Here is a 12,134-nt window from a genome sequence, read left to right on the forward strand (position 1 = left end):
TTTGTCAGCACCTGTTGCCCTCTGTCTGCAGACCTGCTGTTCGGCGTCCCTGGGAAGTACAGCGGGGTGAGCCTGTACACCAGGAAGCGGCTGGTCTCATACACTATCACCCTGGTCTTCCAGCACTACCATGCCAAGTAAGGCCGGGCTGCGGCACAGCAGGCACCTTTTCCGTTTGGAGTGTCCACAGTGCCCCCGGGAGCTTGGAGTTCTCAGGCCTTCTGCTGAAATGTTCATGTCCCTCAGGGTGCTGTCTGCTCACGCTTGAGGGGGGCCACCTGACAGCTGGCTAAGAACAATGGGGAAAGCAGGCCTGGCAAGCTCAGGGTCCCGGTGCCTCCATGGTCTCTCTGGAGCCTCGGATGGGGGTCCCTAGCTGGTGACTGCCAAGCCCCATGTGACTTGGGAGAGCACAGCAGAGAGTTCTCCGAGGGGCGAGGGCATGGAGGGGGCCCCCGATGGGCTGTTCTGGGCCTGTGGCAGTCAGAGCGCAGTGATAGGTTGGGAGTGGGGTCCTCAGGGGCGTTCTGAGACAGCTGGGCCAACCCCCTCAAGACTGGAGGGAAGGTTAGACACCGCGAGGAGGGAATCCCCAGCTGACCTTCCTTCAGGGATTGCCTTTGTTCCCCGGACAGAGAGGGACAGGCCATCTCCCACCCCCCACCCAGGTTCCTGGGCAGCCTGCGGGCCCGCCTGATGCTCCTGCACCCCAGCCCCAACTGCAGCCTCAGGGCAGAGAGCCTGGTCCATGTGCACTTCAAGGAGGAGATTGGCATCGCCGAGCTCATCCCCCTGGTGACCACCTACATCATCCTGTTTGCCTACATCTACTTCTCCACACGTAGGTCCACAGCACAGAGGCCAGGGCTTTCTCCCAGCTAATCTGGGCGTTTCCAGATCACTCCTTCCCTGCCTCTTCAGGGGCCCAGGCAGAGATGTAGAATGTGCCAGCTGGTCACTGAAGCTGGGGCTTCATCCCCCAGCGGGGGATGGGTACGTCCAGGGTTCCTCCCACTACTCACAAGTCCCTTCCTGGGAAGGTTTCCAAGGACACCGTGCCCCGAGACTGGGAAGGGTACACGTTCTCTGCGCAAACCAGGGCCTTCTCTTCCTCGACCGTCAGGCACACCCCCTCCCAGCTCTCAGGATACAGGGCCCAGTGAGCCAGGCTCTGGGGAGAGGCTGCCCTGATGTGTTCTTTGCCCTCCAGGCAAGATCGACATGGTCAAGTCCAAGTGGGGCCTGGCTCTGGCTGCTGTCGTCACGGTGCTCAGCTCGCTGCTCATGTCTGTGGGGCTCTGCACACTCTTCGGCCTGACACCCACCCTCAATGGCGGGTAGGTCCCAGCAGGCTCCCCTGGGGGGCAGGGTGGGCCCGCAGGCCGGAGCATCATGCACCTCTGGGTGCTTGGCCTGCCCTGCCCTGGACACTTGTTGTTACCCCATATTTTCACATGATAATTTTGACACTTAAGAGGTATGTGTTTTTTCTTCTTGAGTTACCTGGCTTACGATCATACATATTTATATACAAACCATATGTATATTTACGTATAATACATCCATAGGTGTGTGTATGTATGTGTATATTCATGTGTATATTTGTGTGTGTATATGGGGTAAGTATTTATATGTGTGTATGTATGTGTTTACGCATATGTGTGGGTATGTATTGTGTGCGTCTGTGTGTCTGAGGGTGTATAGATGTGTGAATTGTTGTTGTTCAGTTGCCGAGTTGTGTCTGCGACCCCATGGATTGCAGCACGCCGGGTTTCCCTGTCCTTCACTGTCTCCCAGAGTTTGCTCAAACTCGTGTGCATTGAGTCGGTGATGCCATCCAACCATGTATTTATATATTTTAAATACATGTGCACATTGCTTCTCAACAGCTTAAGCCGTAGATGAGTGTGACATAGAGACGGTACGTTTCTTCCTTTCTTAATATTAAAACATTTAAATTGCTTGGTAGGTCCCTTTGGAGTAAGCATTTTAAAAGATACAGGCCATAAGCACACTCTGATTTGTCACCTTCCCACCGTTTGCTTCCCTTCCATTTCTCTCAGAAACATGGTCCTGCCCTGGACCCCACCAGCCTGTTAGTGATCACAGCCGACTGGCCTGTGCCCTGCCTCGGCTTGTCAGGCTGCTCCCAGGAACAGTGATCTTGTGTTTCCTCTTCCTTCCCTTGCTTGTAGAACATTTGCTTCCTTTCCTAGACCTGATGGTGCTAATCACCCCTCAAGGATAGCTGTCTGCTCTGCCTCCTCAGAGCCCCCCACACCGCCCCCTAGCGGAGATCCCAGCGCCGTGCTCGACTGGTGTTCCCTAGTCAGGGAGCGGGGAGCCTGTGGTCTGAGAGAGCTGGGGGAGTTTTCTTTAGAAACGATTGCCCTTCTCCACGTGCAGCTTCTCTTCAGAGGCGAGTAGGGCTTCAGGCTGGCCTCATCCCCTTCCATTTAGTCCTGATGGCCTGGCCTGGCGTGCTGCGGTAGGGGCTCCTCTGGCTGATGGTGTGGTGTGGAAAGGGCCAGGGAGCTGTGCTCTGGCAGCTGGGCAGTGGGGGCCTCTTCCCACGGTGCTAGACAGATGGAGAGCAGGATGGTGGCTGGCTCCTCGGCACGACTTGGAAGCCGGCCTGAAAGCTGCGAGCCATGTAGACAGAGGCCTCCTGGAGGGTGGGGTTCCAGTCCTGTGATGTGGGAGTTGCTTGGCAGCCCCCACTGTGGGCCAGACCCCACAGGGCCCCAGGAGCCAGGCCTGCTGAGGAGCAGCTGTGTGTTGGGGGCCCCCTCAGCACCCTCCTCCCCCAACCCTGCTCTGTCCCCAGGGAGATCTTCCCCTACCTGGTGGTGGTCATCGGGCTGGAGAACGTGCTGGTGCTCACCAAGTCCGTTGTCTCCACCCCGGTGGACCTCGAGGTGAAGCTGCGCATTGCCCAAGGTAACAGTAGGGAGTGGGAGGCATGGCGGCGGGGGTTGTGCTGCACCTCCTCCTGCCGAGGGAACGGGGAGCCCAGGAGCCTCCCTCGCCCGGCCTCCACTAACACGCCCACTTGTTAGCGTGAGCCCTGTGCAGCCATGGAGCCCAGGGTCCTGTTTTGTCCAGGTCCACATGTCAGTAAGACCACAAACCGCCTCTGCTGCGGGCTCACGTGTTTGGCCCTTTCTCCGGTTGGCAGCTGGTCTTTTCTCTTCCTGCCCCACTCTATCATGTGAGGCCCAGACTCCTGGAGCCGGTCAGCTCAGAGACGCTGCCTCCACAGCTGCCAGGAAAGACCTGTGTGGCCTTAGTGGCAGGAGCTGGGGAGCTGGGTTCTGAGGAAAGTGGGGAAAGAGCCTGGGCCTGGAGGTCTGAACTCTCACATCTCCTCTTCCTCTTCCACCTCAGCCCGTATCTGTGGGAACAGGGCCGGGGCAGGCTGTTCCTTCACTCAGCAAAGCTTTGTGAACCTATGTGAGAGGCCAGGCCCTGCACTAGACATGGGGTTCCAAGGAGACCAGGGGAAATGGCTGCTACCCACTAGGCGCTCAGAGCTTTAAATGTGCAACTGTGTGGTGGCCCGGGGCCCGGGAGGGGCTGGCGTAGGACACAGCCGGCTCTCCTGTCCCTCGAGCCCTCTGCCACGTGCGAGGCTGGACATGCCGGTCTGGGTGGATGTGGCTCTCCTGGGTCTGCTCAAGTCAGCGACCCGCTTCTCCCTTCCTCAGATGGTCGGAGCTCTCCTCCGGACCTTCAGGCCCCCCTTCCCTGTAAAGCTGTGCCCATAGCAGGGTCCTTAGGGTTGGGGCATTTGGTGGGCAGCTGTCTTGTGGGCCATGCAGTCATTGGCCCACATGCAGTGGACAGAGGTTATTTGTTGCCCTATGGCCCCGTTGTCCCCTGCAGGCCTGAGCAGCGAGAGCTGGTCCATCATGAAGAACATGGCCACAGAGCTGGGCATCGTCCTCATTGGCTACTTCACCCTCGTGCCTGCCATCCAGGTGAGGCCTCCGGGTCTGTAGCTTGGGCCGTGTGGAGCCCATTACTGAGCCTCCCAGCTGTGCAGGGCACACCCTGCCTTGCTGCTGCCCTCTCCTGTGAGGTGGCCCCTCTGCTGGCAGGCTGGCTGTCACTGTGCACAGAGAGGTCCTGGTGGAACTGGCCCAGGAGGAGGACTCAGTAAGCCGAGCTACAGCCTGGCAGTCTCAGACCCATGACCCCTCACCCATGACCGCTCACTGCTGTCCCTCACTCAAGTGGCAGGAGGGGAAGCTGGCTGCCCGCAGCACAGTCCAGTCAGGCCCCGTTTCCCAGTTCTCAGGCAGAAAGTGGTGAGGCCCCCCTGCCTTTCAGGGCCTGAGCCCTGACCCGCCCCCGCACCCTTGAGACCCATGGCCCCACCCTGGGAGAGCCACCAGCCATTGCTGAGCCGTGGGGCTGCGAGCAGGAAGCCCACTGTTGCTGCCTGGGAGTTTTGTGAAGGGAGTAAGGAGTCGTTGCCTCCTGTCCTTTCCTCACGACTGGCAGGCCTGCTGAGGTTTGGGAAGGAAGCCAGGGCCCCCAGGCTCCCCACCCTACCCCTCTAGAGGGCGTCTGCAGGACACGGACGGTCTTGGGACATGAGGGCTGACGTGCCACTGTGCACTCCATTCTTCATTTTCCTCACATTTGAGTAGAAGCCATGGTGATGCACCAGAGGTCTCAACAAGGGCGGAGGAGGAAAACTTAAACCCAAGAAAACTCCATCTATCCACAGAGCCTGGGGAGTAAAGAGATTCCCCTTTTCAGTTTCTGGGTAGAATTAATTCTCCCCTGTGCTCTTCCTCTCCTTTCATTGGTCCAGTGTAGTCACTGGCCAGGAATAAGAAATTTCTGAGAGCCTCCAAACCAGGCCAGGCCTGGGCTCTTGGTAGGTGTTGGTCCCTGGTACATGAGCAGGGCTGGGGCCTCAGTTAGGGAGGGCTTTTGGAGTACTGCAGGCTGCTGGGGCATCAGTGCCAGGGGTCTCTGCTGCCCCCTCGTGGGGAGGGAGGGAGCTGCTGCTGCATCCTCCTTGGCGGCTCCCGGATGTCAAAGTTCCAGCATCTCTCCTCCCCGCTGTGCCTGGCAAGAAACTGCCCTGCAGCATCCAGGGTGCCAGCTGTTGGGGGTGCAGTGGTCAGGGCCCATGGCCGTGGTCCAGAGGCTCCCACATGGGGCTGCGGCCGCAGCAGGCAGGGAACTGGTTCTCCAGTGCTGGGCCCTGAGGTCAGTGTCCTCTCATTGCCTTTTTTCCAGGAGTTCTGTCTTTTTGCCGTCGTGGGGCTGGTGTCTGACTTTTTCCTTCAGATGCTGTTTTTCACCACTGTCCTGTCCATTGACATTCGCCGGATGGAGGTAGGAGTGAGCTGAACCCTGCCCTAACCACCTCCGCCTCAGCCCTGGCTGTGCTCAGGGGTCTCTGGACAAGAGAGGGCAGACCTGGGGCAGGACTGCAGCCCCACGTGGGAGCTTGTGGACCGCGGCTCCAGGCCCTGACCACTGCACCCCCAACAGCTGGCGGACCTGAACAAGCGGCTGCCCCCTGAGGCCTGCCTGCCCCCAGCCAAGCCAGTGGGGCGGCCAACACGCTTTGAGCGGCAGCCGACTGTGCGGCCGTCCATGCCCCACACCATCACGCTGCAGCCGTCCTCCTTCCGCAACCTGCGTCTCCCCAAGCGGCTGCGTGTCATCTACTTCCTGGCCCGAACCCGCCTGGCACAGCGCCTCATCATGGTACCTGCCACCCCCACCCGCAGGCCCGCACTCACAGTCCTCTTGCCGTTTGCATTTGTCTTGGGGGGGGTGCTCCCCAGGCCCTCGTGGCCCCTGGAAGCCTGACTTTGGGAAGCCTCCCTTTCTCCCCTCTTGCCCAGACCTTGTGGTTTCTGGGGTGAGAAGCCTGTCTCTGGAGAAGCAGCTGGTGTCATCAGGGAGAGGAGTCTGCCCAGAGTGACCAGGACGGGTGCTCTTGGATGGAACCAGGTGGTTCCCCAAGTCAGGGTTCACTGTGCAGGCAGCAGGAAATGCTGGCTGGGCAGAGGGAAGGAGGAGCAAGGTTGGCTGAAGTGAGAGGGGAGCGGGGCTGAGGCCCTCTGAGGACTGAGACCCGTGGTGTCCCTGGAGCAGGTCAGGCAGCTGGTCCCTGCGGCTATGCTGACCATGGGGGCCCAAGTTGAGGGAGCGGTTAGGGTGGGAAAGTTCTGTATCGAACCCGGGGTGCCTCTCTCTGTTTCGGCCAGGAGTCTCAAACCCGAGCATGGAAAGGGAGCTTGGTCCGTCCAGGGGGGCAGTTGGTCTTAGTCATAGAGGACTTGAGGCAGAAGGGAAGGACAGGTGGCCTGTGTCCTCTCTCTACCCCCTGGCCTGCCGCTTTCCAGCGTGAGGGCCACATGTGCAGCGGGTGAGGGCTGCCCCTTCCTCCCTGGGGTCCTGCTGAGCCCCCACTCCCTGCTGCAGGCCGGCACGGTGGTCTGGATCGGCATCCTTGTGTACACGGACCCAGCTGGGCTGCGCACCTACCTGGCCGCCCAGGTAACGGAGCAGAGCCCGCTGGGCGAGGGCGCCCTGGCTCCTCTGCCTGTGCCCAGTGGCGTGCTGCCTGCCAGCCACCCGGATCCTGCCTTTTCTATCTTCCCGCCGGACGCCTCCAAGTTACCCGAGAACCAGACGTTGCCAGGGGAGCTGCCTGAGCCCGGGGGTCTGGCCGAGGGTGTCCATGACAGCCCGGCCCCAGAGGTCACCTGGGGGCCCGAGGACGAGGAGCTCTGGAGGAAACTGTCCTTCCGCCACTGGCCCACGCTCTTCAGCTATTACAACATCACACTGGCCAAGAGGTGGGCGGCCTGAGCTGGGTCCCCCCTCCCACCTGGTCATGTCAGCTCACTGCCCCAGAGCACCCCTTCCCTCAGGAGGGAGACCCGTGGGTTTGAATTCTGAATTTTCTTTCAAATAAACACCTATCAGGTTGTGGGGTGGGAAGCAGTGCTCCCAGTAGCCACAACCTGAGTCCCTGGGCCCCGCTCTGTGAGGTCATAGGTCGCTGTCAGCTACTTAGCCAAAATGAGATCCACACCTCACTTCCCCCACTCTGCCAGGATTGGTGACAGAGGGACAGTGATTGCTAGGGTGGTGGCGTCTGTGACGGGGCAAGGTTGGGGTGCCAGAGCTGGAGGTGGGGAGCCTACTGCTGGGAAGACTGTCTTGGGAGGGTGTTCTTGGAGCTTGGCAGAGCAGGTCGAGTCGCATGGGGAGAGTAGAGGGGGCCCTGGGCAGCAGCAGGCCCTCCGAGGGCGTCTCCGCTGAGGCTGAGCGCTGCCCGGCCCAGGTACGTCAGCCTGCTGCCTGTCATCCCCGTCACGCTCCGCCTGAACCCGCGGGAGGCTCTGGAGGGCCGGCACCCTCAGGACGGCCGCAGCGCCTGGCCCCCGCCCCGGCCCGGGCAGGGTGGGCTCTGGGAGGCCGGCCCCAAGGGATCAGGCACGGCGCAGGCGCACAGAGACCTCACCCTGTACAAGTAAGGCCCACGAGTCGGGGGTGGGGCGGCCGGCGGGGTCGTGGGGCCGAGGCAGGTCTCACCAGGCTCTGCCCGATGCAGGGTGGCGGCGCTTGGCCTGGCGTCAGGCATCGTGCTTGTGCTGCTGCTGCTCTGCCTGTACCGTGTGCTCTGCCCTCGCAACTACGGGCAGCCCGGCGCGGGGCCCGGCCGGCGGCGGCGGGGGGAGCTGCCCTGCGACGACTATGGCTACGCGCCCCCCGAGACGGAGATTGTGCCCCTGGTGCTGCGCGGGCACCTCATGGTGAGTGTGGACGGGGCCGGGGGCGCGGGGAACCGAGCCACGCCGCAGCCAGTGCCCATGTGCATGCCGCGCTCCCGCAGGACATCGAGTGTCTGGCCAGCGACGGGATGCTACTGGTGAGCTGTTGCTTGGCAGGCCACGTGTGTGTATGGGACGCGCAGACCGGAGACTGCCTCACCCGCATCCCGCATCCGGGGTAGGTGCTCCGCCCTGCCCTGTCCCGCCCTAGCCCCTCCTCCCAGGCCCCGCCCTCTCCCTCATCCAGTCTCCCCGCCCCTAGCAGGCAGCGGCGGGACAGCGGTGTTGGTAGCGGGCTGGAGACTCAGGAGACCTGGGAACGGCTGTCGGACGGCGGGAAGGGTGGCCCGGAGGAGCCTGGGGACAGCCCTCCGCTGCGGCACCGGCCCCGGGGCCCTCCACCCCCTGCCCTCTTTGGGGACCAGCCAGACCTCACCTGCTTGATTGACACCAACTTTTCAGCGCGGCCACAGCTCCCCGAGCCGGCTCAGCCCGAGCCCCGGTACCGGGCGGGCCGCCGTGCTCAAGACTCCACAGGCTACGACTTCAGCCGTCTGGTGCAGCGCGTGTACCAGGAGGGGGGCATGGCTCCCGTGCACACGCCAGCCCTGCGCCCACCCTCTCCCGGGCCCACGTTCCCCCCGGCCCCTGAGGACGAGGCTGGCTTTCCTCCCGAGAAGAGCTGCCCGTCCCTCGCCTGGGCCCCCAGCGCAGACGGCTCCATCTGGAGTCTGGAGTTGCAGGGCAGCCTCATCGTGGTGGGGCGGAGCAGTGGCCGGCTGGAGGTGGGCAGCGGGGGCTGGAGGGAGGCAGGGGGGTCGTGGGTGTTCCCAGTTACAGGTGCTCACAGCCTCTGGGCCCCCAGGTGTGGGACGCCATCGAGGGCACCCTGCGCTGCAGCAGTGAGGACGTGTCATCAGGCATCACGGCCCTCGTCTTCCTGGACAAAAGGTGGGAGCGCTAGGAGGCCCGCCTCACCCCTAGACGCCCAGCTCCGCACACACTGAGGTTGAGCCCTGCTCCCCCTTCCCTGGTGTGACAACCCACACCTGTGAGCTGCAGGAAGTCTGCCTTGATGGGAGGTGACAACTCAAGAGGGTAAAGGTGGGGCATGAAAGAAGGCCCTTCACCACTGACAGTGTGGAGTGCAGTCTTCCTCTCACCCTTTGAGGTCAGACTTGTCTAGGTAGCCATCACTACTGACCCTTCTGGGTTTTCAGTTCCAGAAAAACGCATCTTGAGAACTACTGCCTTGTGAAAACTCACCTTCCCCTTTGATGCTGTAGACTCTTCTTGCCTGCCTCTTCACCATGCCTTTTGGCTGGGTGTTCCCAGCACGCCATCACACCATCACCTCCGTGGTGGGGGGTGGGGGTGGGGGGAGGTCCCAGCTACTCAGACTGGGCCCCTGCACCTCTGGGCTGATAGACCCAGGGTTCACCCACCCAAGTGCCTCTGGTGACCGCCTCAGCTGCCCGTCATGCTGGCTGGCTCTTCCTTCCAGGTCCCTGAGCGTGTGTGGCCCAGCATCTGAGCTAGAGCGGAGCCTTGTTTTCTGCCATGGGGACACCCCTCGCCCTGACCTGTCAGTTCCTGGTGGCTTTCTGCTCAGGCCTCAGCTGACATCCTACTGTGTAGCCTGGCCAAGTTCACTGGGTTCCCCCGAGCTTGGAATTCTCCCCCACTGGTGGTTTTTTGACATTTTAGGGAAAGCCCACGTGCCTCAGCCTAGCTCTGCGTCCATGGCTCTGCCCTGTTCTTCCTCTGCCCCAACTCTGCTGTGGACCATTCAGCTTTATGGGCTGAAAATTTGTGAACCCCACTCGCCCCAAGGCTTTGGGGCCACAGAGCACACACATCTTCATCTCTGCCCATCAGCCTGTGCCTAGGAATGCCAGGCAGTGGAGAGAATCCTTATTTCTTTGTGGAAATGAAACGGAGCAGGCAGTGCCTGTGTTGGAGCTGCCTTTCTGTCGTAGGGCAGCAGTGCCTTCTGCGGGTCCTCACAGCCCTGCCTCAGCTCCTGTCTCCTCCACTGAAGCCTCTCCTATGGCTCCAGGCTGTGGAGGGGGACTCCCCTTCCCCAGACTTTTAAAATTCCAGTCTTACTCATGATGTTCCCCAGGTACCACTTTATACTATCATCAGCTCATTTACTCTTCACGACCACCTGCCCCCACAAGGCACACACGGTTGTTCCCATTTTCACACATGAAGTATCTGAGGCACAGAGGGTGGCACTGGGGTTGCAGGGCCCTTCTGCTCTGCACCTGGTCCCAGCACCTGTGCTTCTATCTGGGCTGAGGTCCCTCGCGGCCTCACTGCTCCCCGGCCAGTGGGACAGGCCTGTCAAGGCCCGTGGCGCTCAGCCCCACGGCCAGGGGCTCTAAGGGAAAGTCCCCTGGCAGCCGCTCTTGTCTTTCAGGATCGTGGCTGCCCGGCTCAACGGCTCCCTCGATTTCTTCTCCTTGGAGACCCACACTGCCCTCAGCCCCCTGCAGTTCCGAGGTGGGCGGCCTGGGCAGGCCAGGGGCCTCACCTAGTGGGTGGAGCGCGGGGGCCGCTGCAGGTGTCTTCTCCGAGGCCCCTCACCTGGCCTGTTGTCCCCAGGGGCCCCGGGGCGGGGCAGTTCCCCCGCCTCCCCCATGTGCAGCAGCAGTGACAGGGTGGCTTGCCACCTGACCCACACCGTGCCCTGTGCACACCAGAAGCCCATCACAGCCCTGAAGGCAGCTGCCGGGCGCCTCGTGACTGGCAGCCAGGACCACACACTGAGAGTAAGTGTCGGCACCATCTCTTGGGCACGCGGTGGCCCAGCATAGGGGTGGGGAGGCATCTGGGGTCAGTCAGAGAGAGGCTGGAGGTGTCTTGGATGAACTGTGGAAGGGAATTCCTGACCGAAGTGTGATTTGGAAAAACCCACAGAAGTCAGAGGAAAATGAAAATCACATAATCACACGTATTTGTGGAATCCAGAAAAATAGTACTGCTAAGCCCATTTGCAGGGAAGGAATAGAGACGCAGACATAGAGGACAGAACTGTGGACACACCGGGGAAGGAGGTGGGGTGAGCTGGGAGAGTGGCACTGGCATCCAGCGCCGTGTGTGGAGCAGCTAGTCGGGGGGAGCTGCTGTGCGACACGGTGCGCAGCCGCGCACTCTGGAGACCACGAGGGGCGGGGTGGACAGCAGGAGGTGTGGGGGACACAAAGGAGGGGACACGTGGGTACTCACAGCTGATTTCACACACAGCAGAGACCAGCACAGTATTGTAAAGCAGTTCTTCTCTAATTAAAATAAAACCCCAAGGAGCCCAGCACCTGAGGCCTGTTTCTGCCACAGGTGTTCCGTCTGGAGGATTCGTGCTGCCTCTTCACCCTGCAGGGCCACTCGGGGGCCATCACAACCGTGTATATTGACCAGGTGAGGGCCGTGGGTGGGCTGTGGGAGCATTGAGCCAGACCCACCACGGCCTTGTTTCTGAGTCCTGGGAGCTGGTCCCCAGGGCCTCCGAGAGGCAGGCAAAGGCTCCCTCCCACCTGGGCACTGGGACACCTTGGGGACAGAGGTGGCACCACAGTGACCAGGCCCCCACACCCGCTCCTGCAGACCATGGTGCTGGCCAGCGGAGGCCAAGACGGGGCCATCTGCCTGTGGGATGTGCTGACCGGCAGCCGGGTCAGCCATATGTTCGCTCACCGTGGGGATGTCACCTCCCTCACCTGCACCGCCTTGTGCGTCATCAGCAGTGGCCTGGACGACCTCATCAGCATCTGGGACCGCAGCACGGGCATCAAGCTCTACTCCATCCAGCAGGTAGGCGTGGGGGCCACGGGGCCTCTGGTTGTCGGGAAGGGCTCCAGACCCTGAGCCTGTCCTGTCCTTGTCTCCAGGACCTGGGCTGTGGTGCAAGCCTGGGTGTCATCTCAGACAACCTGCTGGTGACCGGCGGCCAGGGCTGTGTTTCCTTCTGGGACCTGAACTACGGGGACCTGTTACAGACAGTCTACCTGGGCAAGAACAGCGAGGCCCAGCCGGCCCGCCAGATCCTGGTGCTGGACAACGCTGCCATTGTCTGCAACTTTGGCAGCGAGCTCAGCCTGGTGTACGTGCCCTCTGTGCTGGAGAAGCTGGACTGAGGGTGGGCCTCTGCGCCCCTCTGGCTGGGGAGCTCGGTTGGCAATGCACTGGACCCGGATTGGGGAGAGTGCTGAGTCTTGGGGAAGCTGCTTCTTACTGTCCTGTCCTGCCTCATGACTGTAATATTAAATCTGTTTTTTTAAATGACATCAGCCAGGGGCCTTTTGAGCCACTTGTGTC

General features: G+C 61.4%; 1 protein-coding gene across 6 annotated transcripts in view; it reads left to right on the forward strand.

Annotated features, from left to right (window-relative positions):
* The window catches only part of LOC102390570 (SREBF chaperone), a 98,213-nt gene extending 86,110 nt beyond the window's left edge, over window positions 1-12,103 (forward strand). For 5 of the 6 annotated variants that reach the window (XM_025272558.2, XM_025272556.2, XM_044933825.1 and 2 more), the window contains 18 exons: window positions 32-137; window positions 669-841; window positions 1,211-1,337; window positions 2,828-2,940; window positions 3,886-3,980; window positions 5,257-5,355; window positions 5,515-5,733; window positions 6,457-6,833; window positions 7,325-7,513; window positions 7,595-7,796; window positions 7,877-7,992; window positions 8,077-8,599; window positions 8,680-8,765; window positions 10,240-10,322; window positions 10,425-10,591; window positions 11,157-11,237; window positions 11,424-11,630; window positions 11,708-12,103. In XM_025272558.2, the coding sequence (XP_025128343.1) occupies window positions 32-137; window positions 669-841; window positions 1,211-1,337; window positions 2,828-2,940; window positions 3,886-3,980; window positions 5,257-5,355; window positions 5,515-5,733; window positions 6,457-6,833; window positions 7,325-7,513; window positions 7,595-7,796; window positions 7,877-7,992; window positions 8,077-8,599; window positions 8,680-8,765; window positions 10,240-10,322; window positions 10,425-10,591; window positions 11,157-11,237; window positions 11,424-11,630; window positions 11,708-11,953 (3,209 nt within the window). In that variant the 3' untranslated portion in view covers window positions 11,954-12,103. The remainder of the gene's footprint in view (window positions 1-31; window positions 138-668; window positions 842-1,210; window positions 1,338-2,827; window positions 2,941-3,885; window positions 3,981-5,256; window positions 5,356-5,514; window positions 5,734-6,456; window positions 6,834-7,324; window positions 7,514-7,594; window positions 7,797-7,876; window positions 7,993-8,076; window positions 8,600-8,679; window positions 8,766-10,239; window positions 10,323-10,424; window positions 10,592-11,156; window positions 11,238-11,423; window positions 11,631-11,707) is intronic. The other variant, XM_025272559.2, reaches the window with a different exon arrangement.
* The last annotated feature ends 31 nt before the right edge of the window (window positions 12,104-12,134 follow it).

The sequence above is a fragment of the Bubalus bubalis genome, chromosome 21 (assembly GCF_019923935.1).
Source record: "Bubalus bubalis isolate 160015118507 breed Murrah chromosome 21, NDDB_SH_1, whole genome shotgun sequence".
Lineage (NCBI taxonomy): Eukaryota > Metazoa > Chordata > Mammalia > Artiodactyla > Bovidae > Bubalus > Bubalus bubalis.